Consider the following 13,645-nt stretch of genomic DNA (forward strand, 5'->3'; position numbering starts at 1 on the left):
TTCGAAGTGATTCAGGTAGCTTATCTGCTAAGCCCAAAATTATAAATCTGGGCGATGATCGAATTGCCATGAAATGAATGTACCTACACAAAGCCCACAACACCAAGGGTTAGACTAAAATATTTATATTTACATATAAAATAATTATTTGAAAATTATGGGTGTTACATTCTCCCCTCCTTATAGAAAATTCGTTCTTGAATTTTATATAAGACAGAATAAAGAATTACAAGATTACACAGTGGACAAGTATGGGTACTTGTTGCGCATTTCCTGCTCTGACTCCTAGGTACACTCTTCTACCGATTGGCTCCTCCACAAAACTTTAACCATAGGGATCTGTTTTGACCATAGCTGCCTCATCTAAAAGTCCACTATGGCTATTGGCTACTCTTCGAATGTTAGGTTTTTCTTCAACTCCACTGTATCGGGTTGTAACACATGGGAAGGATCAAGTATGTACTTCCTAAGCATGGAAATGTGGAATACTGGGTGGACCTGAGAAAGGCTTGGTGGTAACTCCAATTGGTCAGCAACTATTCAAACTTTATCAATGACCTCAAAAGGTCCTATGTATCTAGGTGGCAGCTTGCCTTCCTTCCCAAACCTCATGACTCCTTTCATTAGGGAGACCTTTAGGAATACATAATCATCCACTGCAAACTTTACATCCTTTCGCCTAGGATTCGTATAGCTCTTTTGCTTGCTGTAGTATCCTAGTTATCATCGTCATTTCACAGCGAAACTCATACCTCAAACCACCCCTTAATCTTTTTCTGACATTTTCAGTACTCACTATACCTCCACTGTGTTTGACTTGATATCTCATAACTTCCATCAGCTTTGGTGCTTACCTCTCCGTCATTGTGCCCTAGCGTATCTCTTAGTGACTTCAGTCCCCATACCTCTGTTTCAACAATCTCTACTTCCTACAGACATGACTTATATTCTTTATTCTATAGTATTGTATGAGATGCTTTCCCGTAGCACCTATCATAGGTATCTTGTTTGATATCTTTACTTGTCCTATGGCTCCATTGGTCAACACCTATGCATCTTCTCATTCCGATGATACTTCGAATTCCCAATTTACTTGTGTAATTACTAAGGTTCTCAAATCAACCCCTGTCCATCTTATGTAACTAGTTATGTAGAGCTTTATCCAAGTGTTGAGCGTTTATATTCTATCTATTGATAGTAAAAAGTGGGCTGGGCCTCTTCTCTAATTTAACAAAAGTCTACGTATTCCTAAGCCATCCAGTCAAAACAACTTATCATATCCTAATCCTTTTCTGAAAAGAGAGTTACTTACCTTCTGCTTGAAATTTCTTAATATTTGACGTGCTTCCTGACGCATTGGTACTTAAATTGAGGCTCCATTATTCTTTTATCTTACCATTTCACCATAATTTGTTTTAAACATCCCTTAGTGTGTCCCTAGCGTACTTATTCCTTTTTATTCTCATCATCGTAACCAACTCTACTGAGCTTTTCACCTATCCTTTGGATCTTATCTTTTTCTTTTTTTTTTCTTTTTTTTTTTCTATTTCTGCTAGTGCTGATATCTTTCCAACTTATTGTACTTATTCTTTAACCTTTGTCCTCTCTCACCCTTATGCCTTTCCTTTAAGGATATCCATCCCAACAACTACTTTGACTTTCTTTTTATCTCTTAGTCCTATCTTGATTACTAGTTCCATTACTTTTGGGATTCTAACCTTACGATTGGCTTCTATTAGTACATCTTTCACATTATGTAACACTTGTAATTGACCCTAGAAAATTCTTTTTGTGCCTTCTTTCCTAACTTAACTATTAGAACATTATCATTCCCTACTATCCTTTATAGGAAATTGCTCATCATAGTTAGATAGGAGCCCTTAAAACTAAAAGTTGCAGCTGAACTAACATGATTGTGGGAAATGTGTGCTAGGCTATAATTTCGGTCAAGATATTTCACGTGTTTATTCTCCTTAATACAACCACACATACTGCCCACGACTCTTTAGACTTCAACCTTAAAGTTACCCATCAGTAACAATTTCATCCACTAAAACTTATTCACAACTAGCTCTTCCTCTAGCTTATAGTTCAGAAGGTTGCGAGCCCTGGTGACTAACTCGATTTAATTCCTGTCACTACTCTGATTGTCCTTTCATACATAACATCAGGTACACGCTTATCATCATTTTCTTTTTAAGAAGAATGTGTACAGACTGGTGCCTATCAGGTTCTTAAATACTAGGTCATCACAACATTATTTCCCTTGCTTATGTAGACTTTTGGAGCCACATGTACGATCTAAACTTGAAGAGAAGGAGAAATCTCCTCCTATTGACATCAACACACTATTCATGTCTCTTGGCCTTCTCCCTGAAATTTCATCATCTCTATATAAGATATCAACTACAGTAATCCTTCTATTGTACCACTGATTTGCCTAATATATCATCTTAAGATTTTCTATCTCCCCTTGTACTCCATTTCTACCTTTTTATGCCTACCTTAACTCTTTTGCATCCCTATATTTTACTATATTCAAGAAGATACCTCTCACTAATAAACTCTTTCAAAATGGATTCCAATCATGCTTACTGTCATAACTCTTATTCTTGTACTTCTCAGTGACCTATGACTGTCACTCATACATATCTCTTTCTACTCTATCTCTTTTTGTCATTCTGTCACTCATTTTCATTCATGTTTTCTTATAAAGTGATCCTATTGGTCATACTAAAAATGCTTAACTAATCCTTGATCGCAGACCCCATAATTGCTATCTCACCACCTCTACTCAGGTTCTGAGCCTATGTGCTATTTTCCACCATCCTTTTTGTTCGTCATGCCTATTTGAACAGTTAGGTTTACTTTTATTTAAATTACTACTTATTAATTCACTCCTTTGCCTGATAGGACAGTTTAAGATACCATTGCACATCTTATAAATTTTACTTGCTCTGGTTGCATTCCTCAACTAACTTTCCTAATACTATTAGAAGTCTAAATGGACTTATCCCATTGCTACCTACTCCATCTTGGAAATAGGAATGGACGGAGTTTGATCTATATCCTGTAACTCTAAACCCTATGTTTTGGCTCCTGACACTGCTCGAACTATGACCTACTCTAAGTTCTACACTTTTGGATTCTATATCATGACAGTTATACTCACTCATGTACCCTCGTTCTAGGTTTTCTAATATTACTTTTTAGTTCATCCTATTTACCTTGCTCAGGATGACACTTTATATAACTTATATCACACTTTGATCTTCCTGGCCTTGTCCTATTTTTGGCTATTTGGTTTGCTCTTTAATTCATCTCTTTTATCTTACCCAAAGTAGAACTTAACTATTTTATTCTTTAGTGCTACTCTCTTTCTTTATCTGACTATCATGTGAGGAACTTATATCCCTTCACTGTCTCTATCAAGTTATTAACACCTTGATGTTACTCAAAATTGGTGCTTTAATCACTCTGGTTGATACTTCCACTGTCATTCGAATTTCTCTCCTGTTGCATCTAAAACCAACTATCCAAATTTTTATTTCTATATTTCCTTTTATCTACTGATATTTTATGACTTATTTTCGCTGACTTGCAGTCATTGTCCTTTCCTCTGTTTAACTCTAAACTACTCTCTAATACCTTAAGGAGGGAATTTACAGTATCCTTTTTTTTTTCCCTTACTACTTTAAAGCTTTGCATCCATCATGATCCGATCTCTTATGATCTTTACAACGAAAATTGTACTCTCCCTAAAGGGATACCGAAGCCACCATTTCCTATCACACTACAGTCCCATTTAGGACATCATTCCATAGATCATTATATTAGTAGTACTCTTCTGTCTCTCCTCAGAAAATATTACCATACTCTACAGTATAACTGACTGCAAGAGAGTTACTACCTCAACCCCATTACCACAACTATATAAAGCTGTCTACTCTCTTTTTATATTGTCAACCTTCTTAGAATGTCATTTCGCAGGCTACAAATATTATTCATAAACTCCAATCTCCTTTAGGGAGTAGAGTCGTACTTACGCTCCAATGTCACACGAAAGAGGTGCTATCTTCATTAAACTTTAGGCAATACGTCCACTGTAATGCCAACACTGCCAACGATCTCATGCCGGAGATTAGATGATCCCACCAAGTAGGTGTCACCATTACACTACAATCATGTTAAAAACCTCTAGTCTTGTGCCACTTATGCTCTAACTCTGCGCTCAAAGTAGGATAACTGAGTCACTGACTTTAGTTATCACCCAACTGCGACCTTTGGTGTTCAATCTCTAGGGTCTTAAACCCTGACTAGGAGTTTTCCTAACTCCTATACAAAAATAAAACTCTATCTTGACATAACTGTACTAAAACAGAGGTTGTTTACAAACACCCTAATCATGGTGCACCACGAGGAAGCACGTAGCTTTACACAATAATCTCATGTTAGTACTGTAATCTGCAGCTTATAGCACAAACATCGAGAATATTATATAGTTACTACGGTACGTCCCATATACCAGAATTCTCGATCTTCTTATCTCTCTTGAACTCATTAATACTATACACTTACTCTAACTAGGCTATCCACTGATGACTGTTAGCAGTGGTACCCTCACTCCCATCTAGGGCAACTATGCTGTCATAACTCACCTTTAAATACTAGTACCTTGCACTAGATAGGCACATCATTAGCTTTATACTAACAAAAACATAGCATTTTTTTTGGAGTACGTATTCCCATGGCAGACCTCAACACGTCTGCTAACTCTACTTCACATCTCTATGTACTCCACGAAAAATCAAGACACTAACTGAAGTACTCTTATATTACCCAAGGTATAACACAGAAGCTAGAAACAAGGAGTTATAGAAGAAGATGAAATAGGATTCTATACTCCGCATGTGAACTCCTAACCAAACTCTTCTTAACCCTTAGATATGTACTTCCCATGAATCTGGAGCCTAAGCTCCGATACCATAATTGTCACGACCCAACCTATGGGTTAGACCAGCATTAGGACCTGGGCTAGCCTAAAGCCCTAGAAGCCAGTAGTAAGCCTAACTATTCCTTAACCCAATCCTATGCCTATATTGAATCCTGTTTTAAGAAATCAACTAGACAGAGTTTGACCATAACATGGACCACCCAACGGGGAGTTTTTGACTCACTCGACCTGTAAACACAATATATATCAATTTAGGGACCTCAGCTCACCTTCCACATACTCATCATGTCATAAAATTAAATGGGAGCTCAGCTCCCTCATTCAATCCAATCATACATGCATTTAATAGATTTACAGATCCAACACGGTATTATATTACAGACCCAAATTAAATAAAATACTTCTAGTACATGCGGAGTTCTAGAATTTAGTAAAGTTTTACAAAACATAATAGATATTAAAAAATGACCTGCGAATGAGAGAGGCAGATTAGAACTCAATAAGAAATCTCCTATTTCTTGGAAAAATAAGGTGAACAGGAGTGAGCGCTCGACTCAAAGAGTAAAATACTGATTTTAAGTACAATTTCTATAGCTATCTAAGGCTAGTGCACCCTAAGGGATAGAATGCAATACCTTCAAAGATTTCATACAAGTCACATCACAGACAACAAGAAGGTAATTTGGAGCACTCACACACCCATATAATGTTTAAACAATATGTATATATGGGAGCTCATCTCCTAAATAGCTCTCTTAAATTCAACATTTGCCAGCGAGTATATCTCGAGCCGGAGTTTCTCTTAATAGTCCCAATGAGGGGGCCAGCGAGATCAACTCGAGCCGTGCCTACCCCATCTTAACCACAATAAGATCGGGTCCCAGGGAGTCAAGCTCCAGCCACGTTTACCCGTCCTGTCCATATCTAATATCACACACCACATGCACGCCAACACACACACACTGCTCCAAATTACCATAAAATAATATCCATAACATTTCATCAAATAAAGATGCAATATAAAAAGTGCCTAGTATTTAACTACATAAATATATATTTATAAGTGTTGCATGAGCATACCTGAATATATAATAATATTGAAATTATAGTTAAAATCAATATTTTACTCACAGACGTAAACCGAGGTCAATGTGATGGCTGGGCGGAGGAGGAAGACTGTTCCGGCTTACCTGACAATTACATTATATTTATTTAATATAATTGACTCAATATAAGCTTAAAAAGAACTAAAGATATCCTAAGTTGTGCTGAAAATCCGACAGAGTTTCCTTTATACCTAGAACCTACTCAACCTGTAAAATAGCTCAAAAATACACTTCTATATCCACAAGTCATACAACCATATCTCAATCACATCACATGGCCCCTCCTGGGCCCATCCAAACAGTCAACAACCACAATTTTGAAAAATTACAATTTAATCCCTACAACTAATCCTTTTTGCAAAAACTACCAAAATGAGCTCTAAAAATTCTAAAATTTTGCCCTACGGTCTTTAGCAATATTACTAAGCTAATACAAAAGGAATTATAATTTTCTAACTACCCATAAATATTTTATGAAATTTTATTCTAAACCTAGCACTATAAAATTAAAGAAACTCGGAGTTCGAGTTTACCTATACCAATTCTGAAGCTTGGAACGCGTCCGGGGCATTTGAAAATGGTGGGATAGCCTATAACTTTGACTTGGTTCCAAAGTGATTCAGGCAGCTTATCTGCTCAACCCGAAATTGTAAGTCCGGATGATCGTCGAATTACCACGAAATGAAAGTACCTACGCAAAGCCCACAACACTAGGGGTTAGACTAAAATATTTATATTTACATATAAAATAATTATTTGAAAATTAGGGGTGTTATATAAACTAAGTGATTTGCAATAGTATAAAATATTTATGCGTGTTGCATGAAACTTAGGGTTTTGAAAATTTTTCAAATTGCTAACCAAGCACCTATTAGTGAATTGTTCTAAAGTTTGGTGTAAATTTCCTTCTCTATATAGTTCTATTTTCCTTATCTTTTTTTCAGCATTTTATTACAGAGTTTGACTAGAAGATGATTAGCTTTCAGCCTTCTCTTATCTCCAGAATTCAATATTTAATAATTAGCCACAAATATTGAATAAAACTACAGATCTTATATATGTCATCCTATACGATGGCATAGTGCCCCATTTGAAGCTGGAAGCTTTAATAAACAATTCGTCAATTCCATTGCATCACTGAAGGTTTCTCTCTTTGGAAACTTCTTGAAATCTTGATTGAATCGATCCAAGTGTCCTTTCTTCTTTGTTTAGCAAAATTGCTAGCTAACAAAAAAAAAAAACCAAGTGGGTTGGAAGCATTCAGTTCTATATATGTTTTATAATTCATAAGTTTTAATTTGTGAATATACATATAAAACATATTCAAAAGACACTCAGAATCAAAGTCTAGAATATTATATCATAAAATCACTTCAAATTAAGCCAATCATATGAGTCATATGCAGATAACTAACAACATTAAAAATGATTTCATGGTTTCTGTCTATTAATATTATAAGCTCTAAAAAAAATTGATAGATGATTTCTCCATGCATAAGATAACATTTGAGATATATAGTTCGTGAAGCTACTGCACACATCATCATATAATTACAGAATTTAATAATGTTTTAGGTAGACTACCAAAATTGTGTACACTATTGAGACAAGCTAGCTTTAGAGTGACTGAATTGTTAGAATATTTCCGCAACAAACAAATCCCATTAATTTAGTGCAAATTAAGTGCTTACCGCATTGAGTATAAGATGTGATTTCTTCAATAAATTGTAAGTTTATGCTGAACCTTATTTAGGAACCTCATTACCATAATTAATATGTGGAATTATGCCTTTACCCTATTCTAAGGCTTAGATATTCTTAGAAAATTCTGGCATTTACCAAACAGAATAACATGATGCTGAGAATATGGTATAGATTTTCTTTTTTTATTACTATTATTCTTTATTATTATTGGTGTTACAGATCTTGTTTTAAGACATAAGATAAATCTTTATTTGATTTGGATTCCAAGATTGGTAAATTCTCATATTAAGTTTAATTCTAAACTATTTTAACATTGCTCAGGTCTAATCGTCAAATCAGACTTTCAAAAAATAAGAATGATTACAAAGAGCAAATCCACTTGATTATTAGGGTAATTTGTCAGTTTAGATGCTTCTTATATATGGCAAGTGGATTATTGAAATTAATTTACCTGGTATTAAAGTAAATTTTGCAAACATATTATGCTATTTAGAGAATTATCTTATGGAAATTGATGTGATCTCGAAAATAATGGGTGAGAAATTAAGGTCAACAAGCAAATGAGGCATAGAGTAGGATAATTCAAGATTCCATTAGTCTTGGTAAGCCACTCATTTGATATATAAGCTTAAATAATTGATGCAAAGGGTATCAATTATCAAAGCTGGAAATTTCCTGTGTCATTAGAAAGGGAAATAAACAAATAAAATAAAAATGATTGCATCATTATTCACGACAAAACCTTAGAGTATATCTCTGTTAATGATATAAATATTATTTGACCAAACACCCTCGTGTTATTGGTGGTCACTTAACCCACAGAGTTATCTGGAAGGTGAAAGAGATTGTGGGATTGTTACAGGTTAATACAAAACTTATTCTTGGGAACGCTCTGTCTGGCCACTCACACATCTCCTCCATGCATGGAAAACCTTGGATATCTATCTTTCAACAAATTAATTTTTACGCATAAGATAATCAAAGTTTGCTTTTTTCCATGAATTACTCACTAGTGAAAAACGTGGCTACATAATTTTAAAATGATCGATTTTGTTATGGCTGACCTTAATTTTAACTGTTTGTGGGATTTTCCAAGATAAACCCTACTATTGTATTCTCAATGATTTGATGATGATTGAAATAATTATAGGGTGGTGGACCAACCCTAATTTTAGTTTGAAGATTTTGAAGAGTTCAGAATTTAATATCTGAAATTTCTTTATTTCAGACAATGAACTTTTTCTAAATAACTAAATCAAGGTTTATAGCAGACTTGATGATTAGATAAGTTTCTTTCTGAAGCTTGCAGACAATATATATTTTTTTTCATGTAAATATTTAAGCTTGAAATTTGACAATTATAGGTGTTCCATGCATGTTTGAATAAGATCTGGCAATTAAGGCCTCATGATGTTATTTTGCATGCTATAATGTTTCAAACTTATCCCAAACTTTCTTTTCGCAAGAAAATTATATATACCAAACATTGAAATACCTATATACATCGCTAAAAAAAAACCTATATGTACGTAATATTCATAGGATAAAGATGGTGGGACTAAAACAATATGCTACTATCTAAATCATCAATCAGATGTAACTTGGAAATGACTACTAATTCATTGGGTATCCACTGAATTGTGAAACAATTATAAAAGTATTTTGGGTATCAAATAATTTTCTTAATTATATATGTAATTTACTGCATGTATGTTCACCACAGTTAATTCACTGTACTTGAATTATATGAATGAATGAGCTATTTACCCATCAAATTAATTAATTAATTTAATACTATAACTCAATCATTTATATTATACTCTTTTACTATGTTTATTTTCAATGTAGAATTTCCCTAACAAATTTCGAGAGCGATTCAATTTCAAAACATGGTCATGCATGGTAGTCTAATGGCTGACTATGAAAGGCAATAGCACGTCTCTAGCATGTGCAATTTAAGAAGTTGCATTTCCCCTACCCCAAAAAAGTCATTTGTCATAATAAATTGAGTGAACAGAGCTCACAGTGGTCAATCCGCAGCCTCTTTTTTCCGTTTGGATAGAACAGCTGCAAAAGCAATCTAGCTAGCCACAGCTGCCTGCCAATTCTTTACTGTACTGTTGGCTGTGAGAAGGTTGAAAATGAATTAGACATGAGTCTATAAAGGGAAATTCAGCTTTAATTTGCTATTGTCAATTCAAATATTCCAAAGGTGTAAAGTTAGGTTTTTCTTTAAATTGTACGTGGTGCCTTCTCCAAGATAACCCTGGAAAATAATGCATGAATTTATTAATTAACCTGGAAAATAAAGGAAAGGAAATGAAAGCCCCCCACCTTTTTTGGGCAAAAATAATGTATGATTTGATTATGGATACGCTATATTTCTAACATTTCTATGTCAATTAATTAATTGTAATTTGCCAACAATCAGAAATCAGAATTAGACCATCATTTTTTTTAGTAAAGAATTGAAAAAGTGTGAACTCGAACTTAAATTTGTCAGGTGAGTAATCAAATCATGCTAAATAATAATTTTTTTTTAATCAGAGTTAATTTTTTTTAAAAAATTAATTATTAATTAACCTCAAAAATCTTCTTAATTATTGTCTTTATTTATCACTTCCACCATGCTGCCACAAATTTAAATTTAAAATCGTTTAATGATTTTTCTTATTTTGAGATAATTAAAGATAGTATAATAGATTAACTTTCATATATTATAATAAATCTAATTTTCAATTTGGTCAAATATAAATTATTCATACAGAAAGAAATATTTAAATAATTAAGATAATTTGAATATTATAGAAAGAAACCAAGAAAAGTTTGTGGTGCCACTTCCATGTATAATTCTAGTGGAAGATTGCTTCCCATTTTGAGATTAATTAATTAATTACAAAAAAAAAATTAACCAACTAATTAAGATATGGATGAACTGAATTGAGGTCGGATTGGATGAGCTAGCCATGCACATTGCTGCATGTAGGGCCGGTCATGAAACCGAAGTAGTGGTTTAATTATAAGCCTATGACAGAATTGAATCAAAGGGCTTTCACTTTCACTTTTAATTTCAATTTGATTTAGTTTTAATCAAATTTAATTATTATTATTTTGAATCCAAACTATGCCACGTCTAGCTGCAATGTGGTGATCCTGTAACACAGTCAAAGCCTCAATCCAAAATACTGCAACAGAAGGTAACGTGGCAGCGGCAGTGACAGCTGCTGCCTACCCTTAAAATCTAAGAGCGTAGCCCCACAGACAGGGATTTGTTTTTTCTTACACACAGCCGCTGTAGAACATGAGACATAGAGATCCAACATCCACTCCTAGTCTTGAATTCTGCAGCAGTCAATGGCTGCCACGTTAATGATCAAGGGTATTTTTGTAAATGTGTAGGTGACTAAATTTGTCTTCCTACATGAACAGGATACGTATGCTTTGTAAACGAAGGGCGGCACCAAACCTAATTGACTTGCCTTACTTGCTTAGCTTGCTCGAATTTCCCTGCTATATATATTCACTCTCATATGCTCTTACGTACCCAACTTTCCATTACTGTAATTAATAAACCTTTCTATTTTCTCTTTGTCTCATATTTACATCATGGGCAAATCTGCTTGCTGTGACAAAAATGGATTAAAGAAAGGTCCTTGGACTGCTGAGGAAGATCAGAAGTTGATAGATTATATTCAGAAACATGGGCATGGCAGGTGGCGAACCCTCCCAAAGAATGCAGGTTTTTTTTTTTTTTTGGGCCTTTTTATTGGTTTATGATATAGAATTGTTAGCTGTAAGAGAATTTAAGTAAGTTTTGTATTCATCTTGTGTTAAACAGAACTTAAAAGATGTGGGAAGAGTTGTAGACTTCGCTGGACTAATTACCTGAGACCTGACATCAAAAGAGGGAAGTTTTCTATTGAGGAAGAAGAGGCCATCATACAATTGCATAGTATATTGGGAAATAAGTGAGTTCTTCTTTCTATTTTTCTTGGTTTTTGGCTTGAAAAAATAATAGTCTCAATAATGGATTACCTACTTCATAGACTAATGATTTTTTTTCATTTTAGATATTTGAAATGTATCTAGCTGATATATAGGCTTATTCATGTCAATGCTATTGCAAGGACTGGTAATTGAGAACGATTAATATATTATATATCTGTTAATGGACTTATAGACTAGTAGTCGAGTGTCTTGACATGTAGGGTAGGAGGTCACGGAAGAAGATATGTTGGTGTCTAAATTTTCTTCTGTTCACTTTCTTTTAGGTGGTCTGCTATTGCTTCTCGCTTGCCTGGAAGAACTGATAACGAGATCAAGAATTTCTGGAATACCCACATCAAGAAGAGGCTACTGAGAATGGGAATTGATCCTGTGACCCATAAGCCACGCCTGGATCTTCTTCAACTCTACTCCGTTCTCAATTCATCTCTTTGCAACTTATCTCATCAGATTAATCTTTCAAATTTGCTTGGGATTGAATCCATATTGAATCCAAATCTAGCCACTTCTCTCCTGTCAACTCAAAGCAACAGCCAAGATATCATTCCTAAAAATTTTCAAGAAAACCAACTTGACAGTTCCTATGTTCAAAACCAATTCCAGAGCGTACAGCCAAACCAAATTCAAGCCTGCATAGACTCAAGTACCCAATTTATGAATGAAACCCAACTCTTGCAAGCCAATTTGGAGCAACTTTCCACCAGCCAAACCAATTTCAACTGTCAAAATTCTTTACAAGGTTTATGGCAAGAAACTGGAAAATATCCTAATATGGGAGAGAGCTTGATGCCAAACTGTGCATATCATGAGATCAGTAACCAAGCCATGATGAAATGTTCATTTGAAAATCTATCAAATTTGGGTTTTAACTCATCAATGATATCTACACCTTCATCGAGCACGACTCCATTGCAGTCTTCGTCAACAACGTATGTCAATGGTGGCACAGAAGACGAAAGGGATAGCAACTGTAGCAACATTTTAATGTTTGATATTCCAAGTAGCTTGGATGTCAATGGGCTCTTGTAATTAAGTTTAATTAAGTAGCTAGATGTTTGCCTTTTATAAATTTCTTAATCATCAGATTTTTTTTTTTTTTTTTGAGATTTTGATTATTGAATGTGAATACTTGATGTATGGAATGGTAGCATGCTATATATATATATATTTTTTTAATGATAAAATATCAAAGAAATTGAATAAATTATACAATATATCAAAAATATGTCTCTAACCAAGTATCAAATAGCAAAATTATCGAACAAAAAACGTAATTAATTAGATGCCAATACTGGATTATTTCGTTTTCCATGGAGAATCCGTCTGTGCCAAGGGTAATGTAGGGAGTTTCCATATCTTTATGTGACTCAACCCATCAACCCCATGCATTTGCCATCTCAGGTGTTTTCAGTTTTTCTCCTCGTGAAACCAACTCTGATACTGATGCCCTTGCGAAACAGGGTCATTGCAGTGGCAAAATCAAAAATTGACATTAGGGGGTAAAAATTTTATTTATTTTTTTAATTTATAATTTTTTTCCTAATCACTTTCGATTGGAGTTAAAAAAAAAATAACTTCTAAATTTTAAAAACTTCTTTTCATAAAATATACATCAATAATTTTATTTTTACTGATGATGTTAACTTAAAATTTTATTACTTTACCATTTAAATTATAAAGTATTACTTTATAAGTTCATAATTTATACATGAATATAATTACTAAAATAAAATATAAGTTGTTAAAAATTAATAAAAATTTTCATCAAAATTTTCATCCGTCTATACTTAAATATCAAAGTTAATAAAAATCTTATAAATGAAATTATCAATTTTAATTATGAAATAAAATGAAAAGGAAAAAAAAATAAAGAATA

At 33.8% G+C, this 13,645-nt stretch overlaps 1 protein-coding gene across 1 annotated transcript; it reads left to right on the top strand.

Annotated features, from left to right (window-relative positions):
• Positions 1–11,269: 11,269 nt before the first annotated feature.
• On the top strand, positions 11,270–12,906 carry LOC110653355 (transcription factor MYB102). Its single transcript, XM_021808946.2, has 3 exons — positions 11,270–11,503; positions 11,603–11,732; positions 12,036–12,906. The coding sequence occupies exons 1-3, from the start codon at positions 11,371–11,373 to the stop codon at positions 12,796–12,798; spliced, it is 1,026 nt and encodes a 341-aa protein (XP_021664638.1). The 5' UTR covers positions 11,270–11,370; the 3' UTR covers positions 12,799–12,906.
• The last annotated feature ends 739 nt before the right edge of the window (positions 12,907–13,645 follow it).

The sequence above is a fragment of the Hevea brasiliensis genome, chromosome 15 (genome assembly GCF_030052815.1).
Source record: "Hevea brasiliensis isolate MT/VB/25A 57/8 chromosome 15, ASM3005281v1, whole genome shotgun sequence".
NCBI classification, from domain to species: domain Eukaryota; kingdom Viridiplantae; phylum Streptophyta; class Magnoliopsida; order Malpighiales; family Euphorbiaceae; genus Hevea; species Hevea brasiliensis.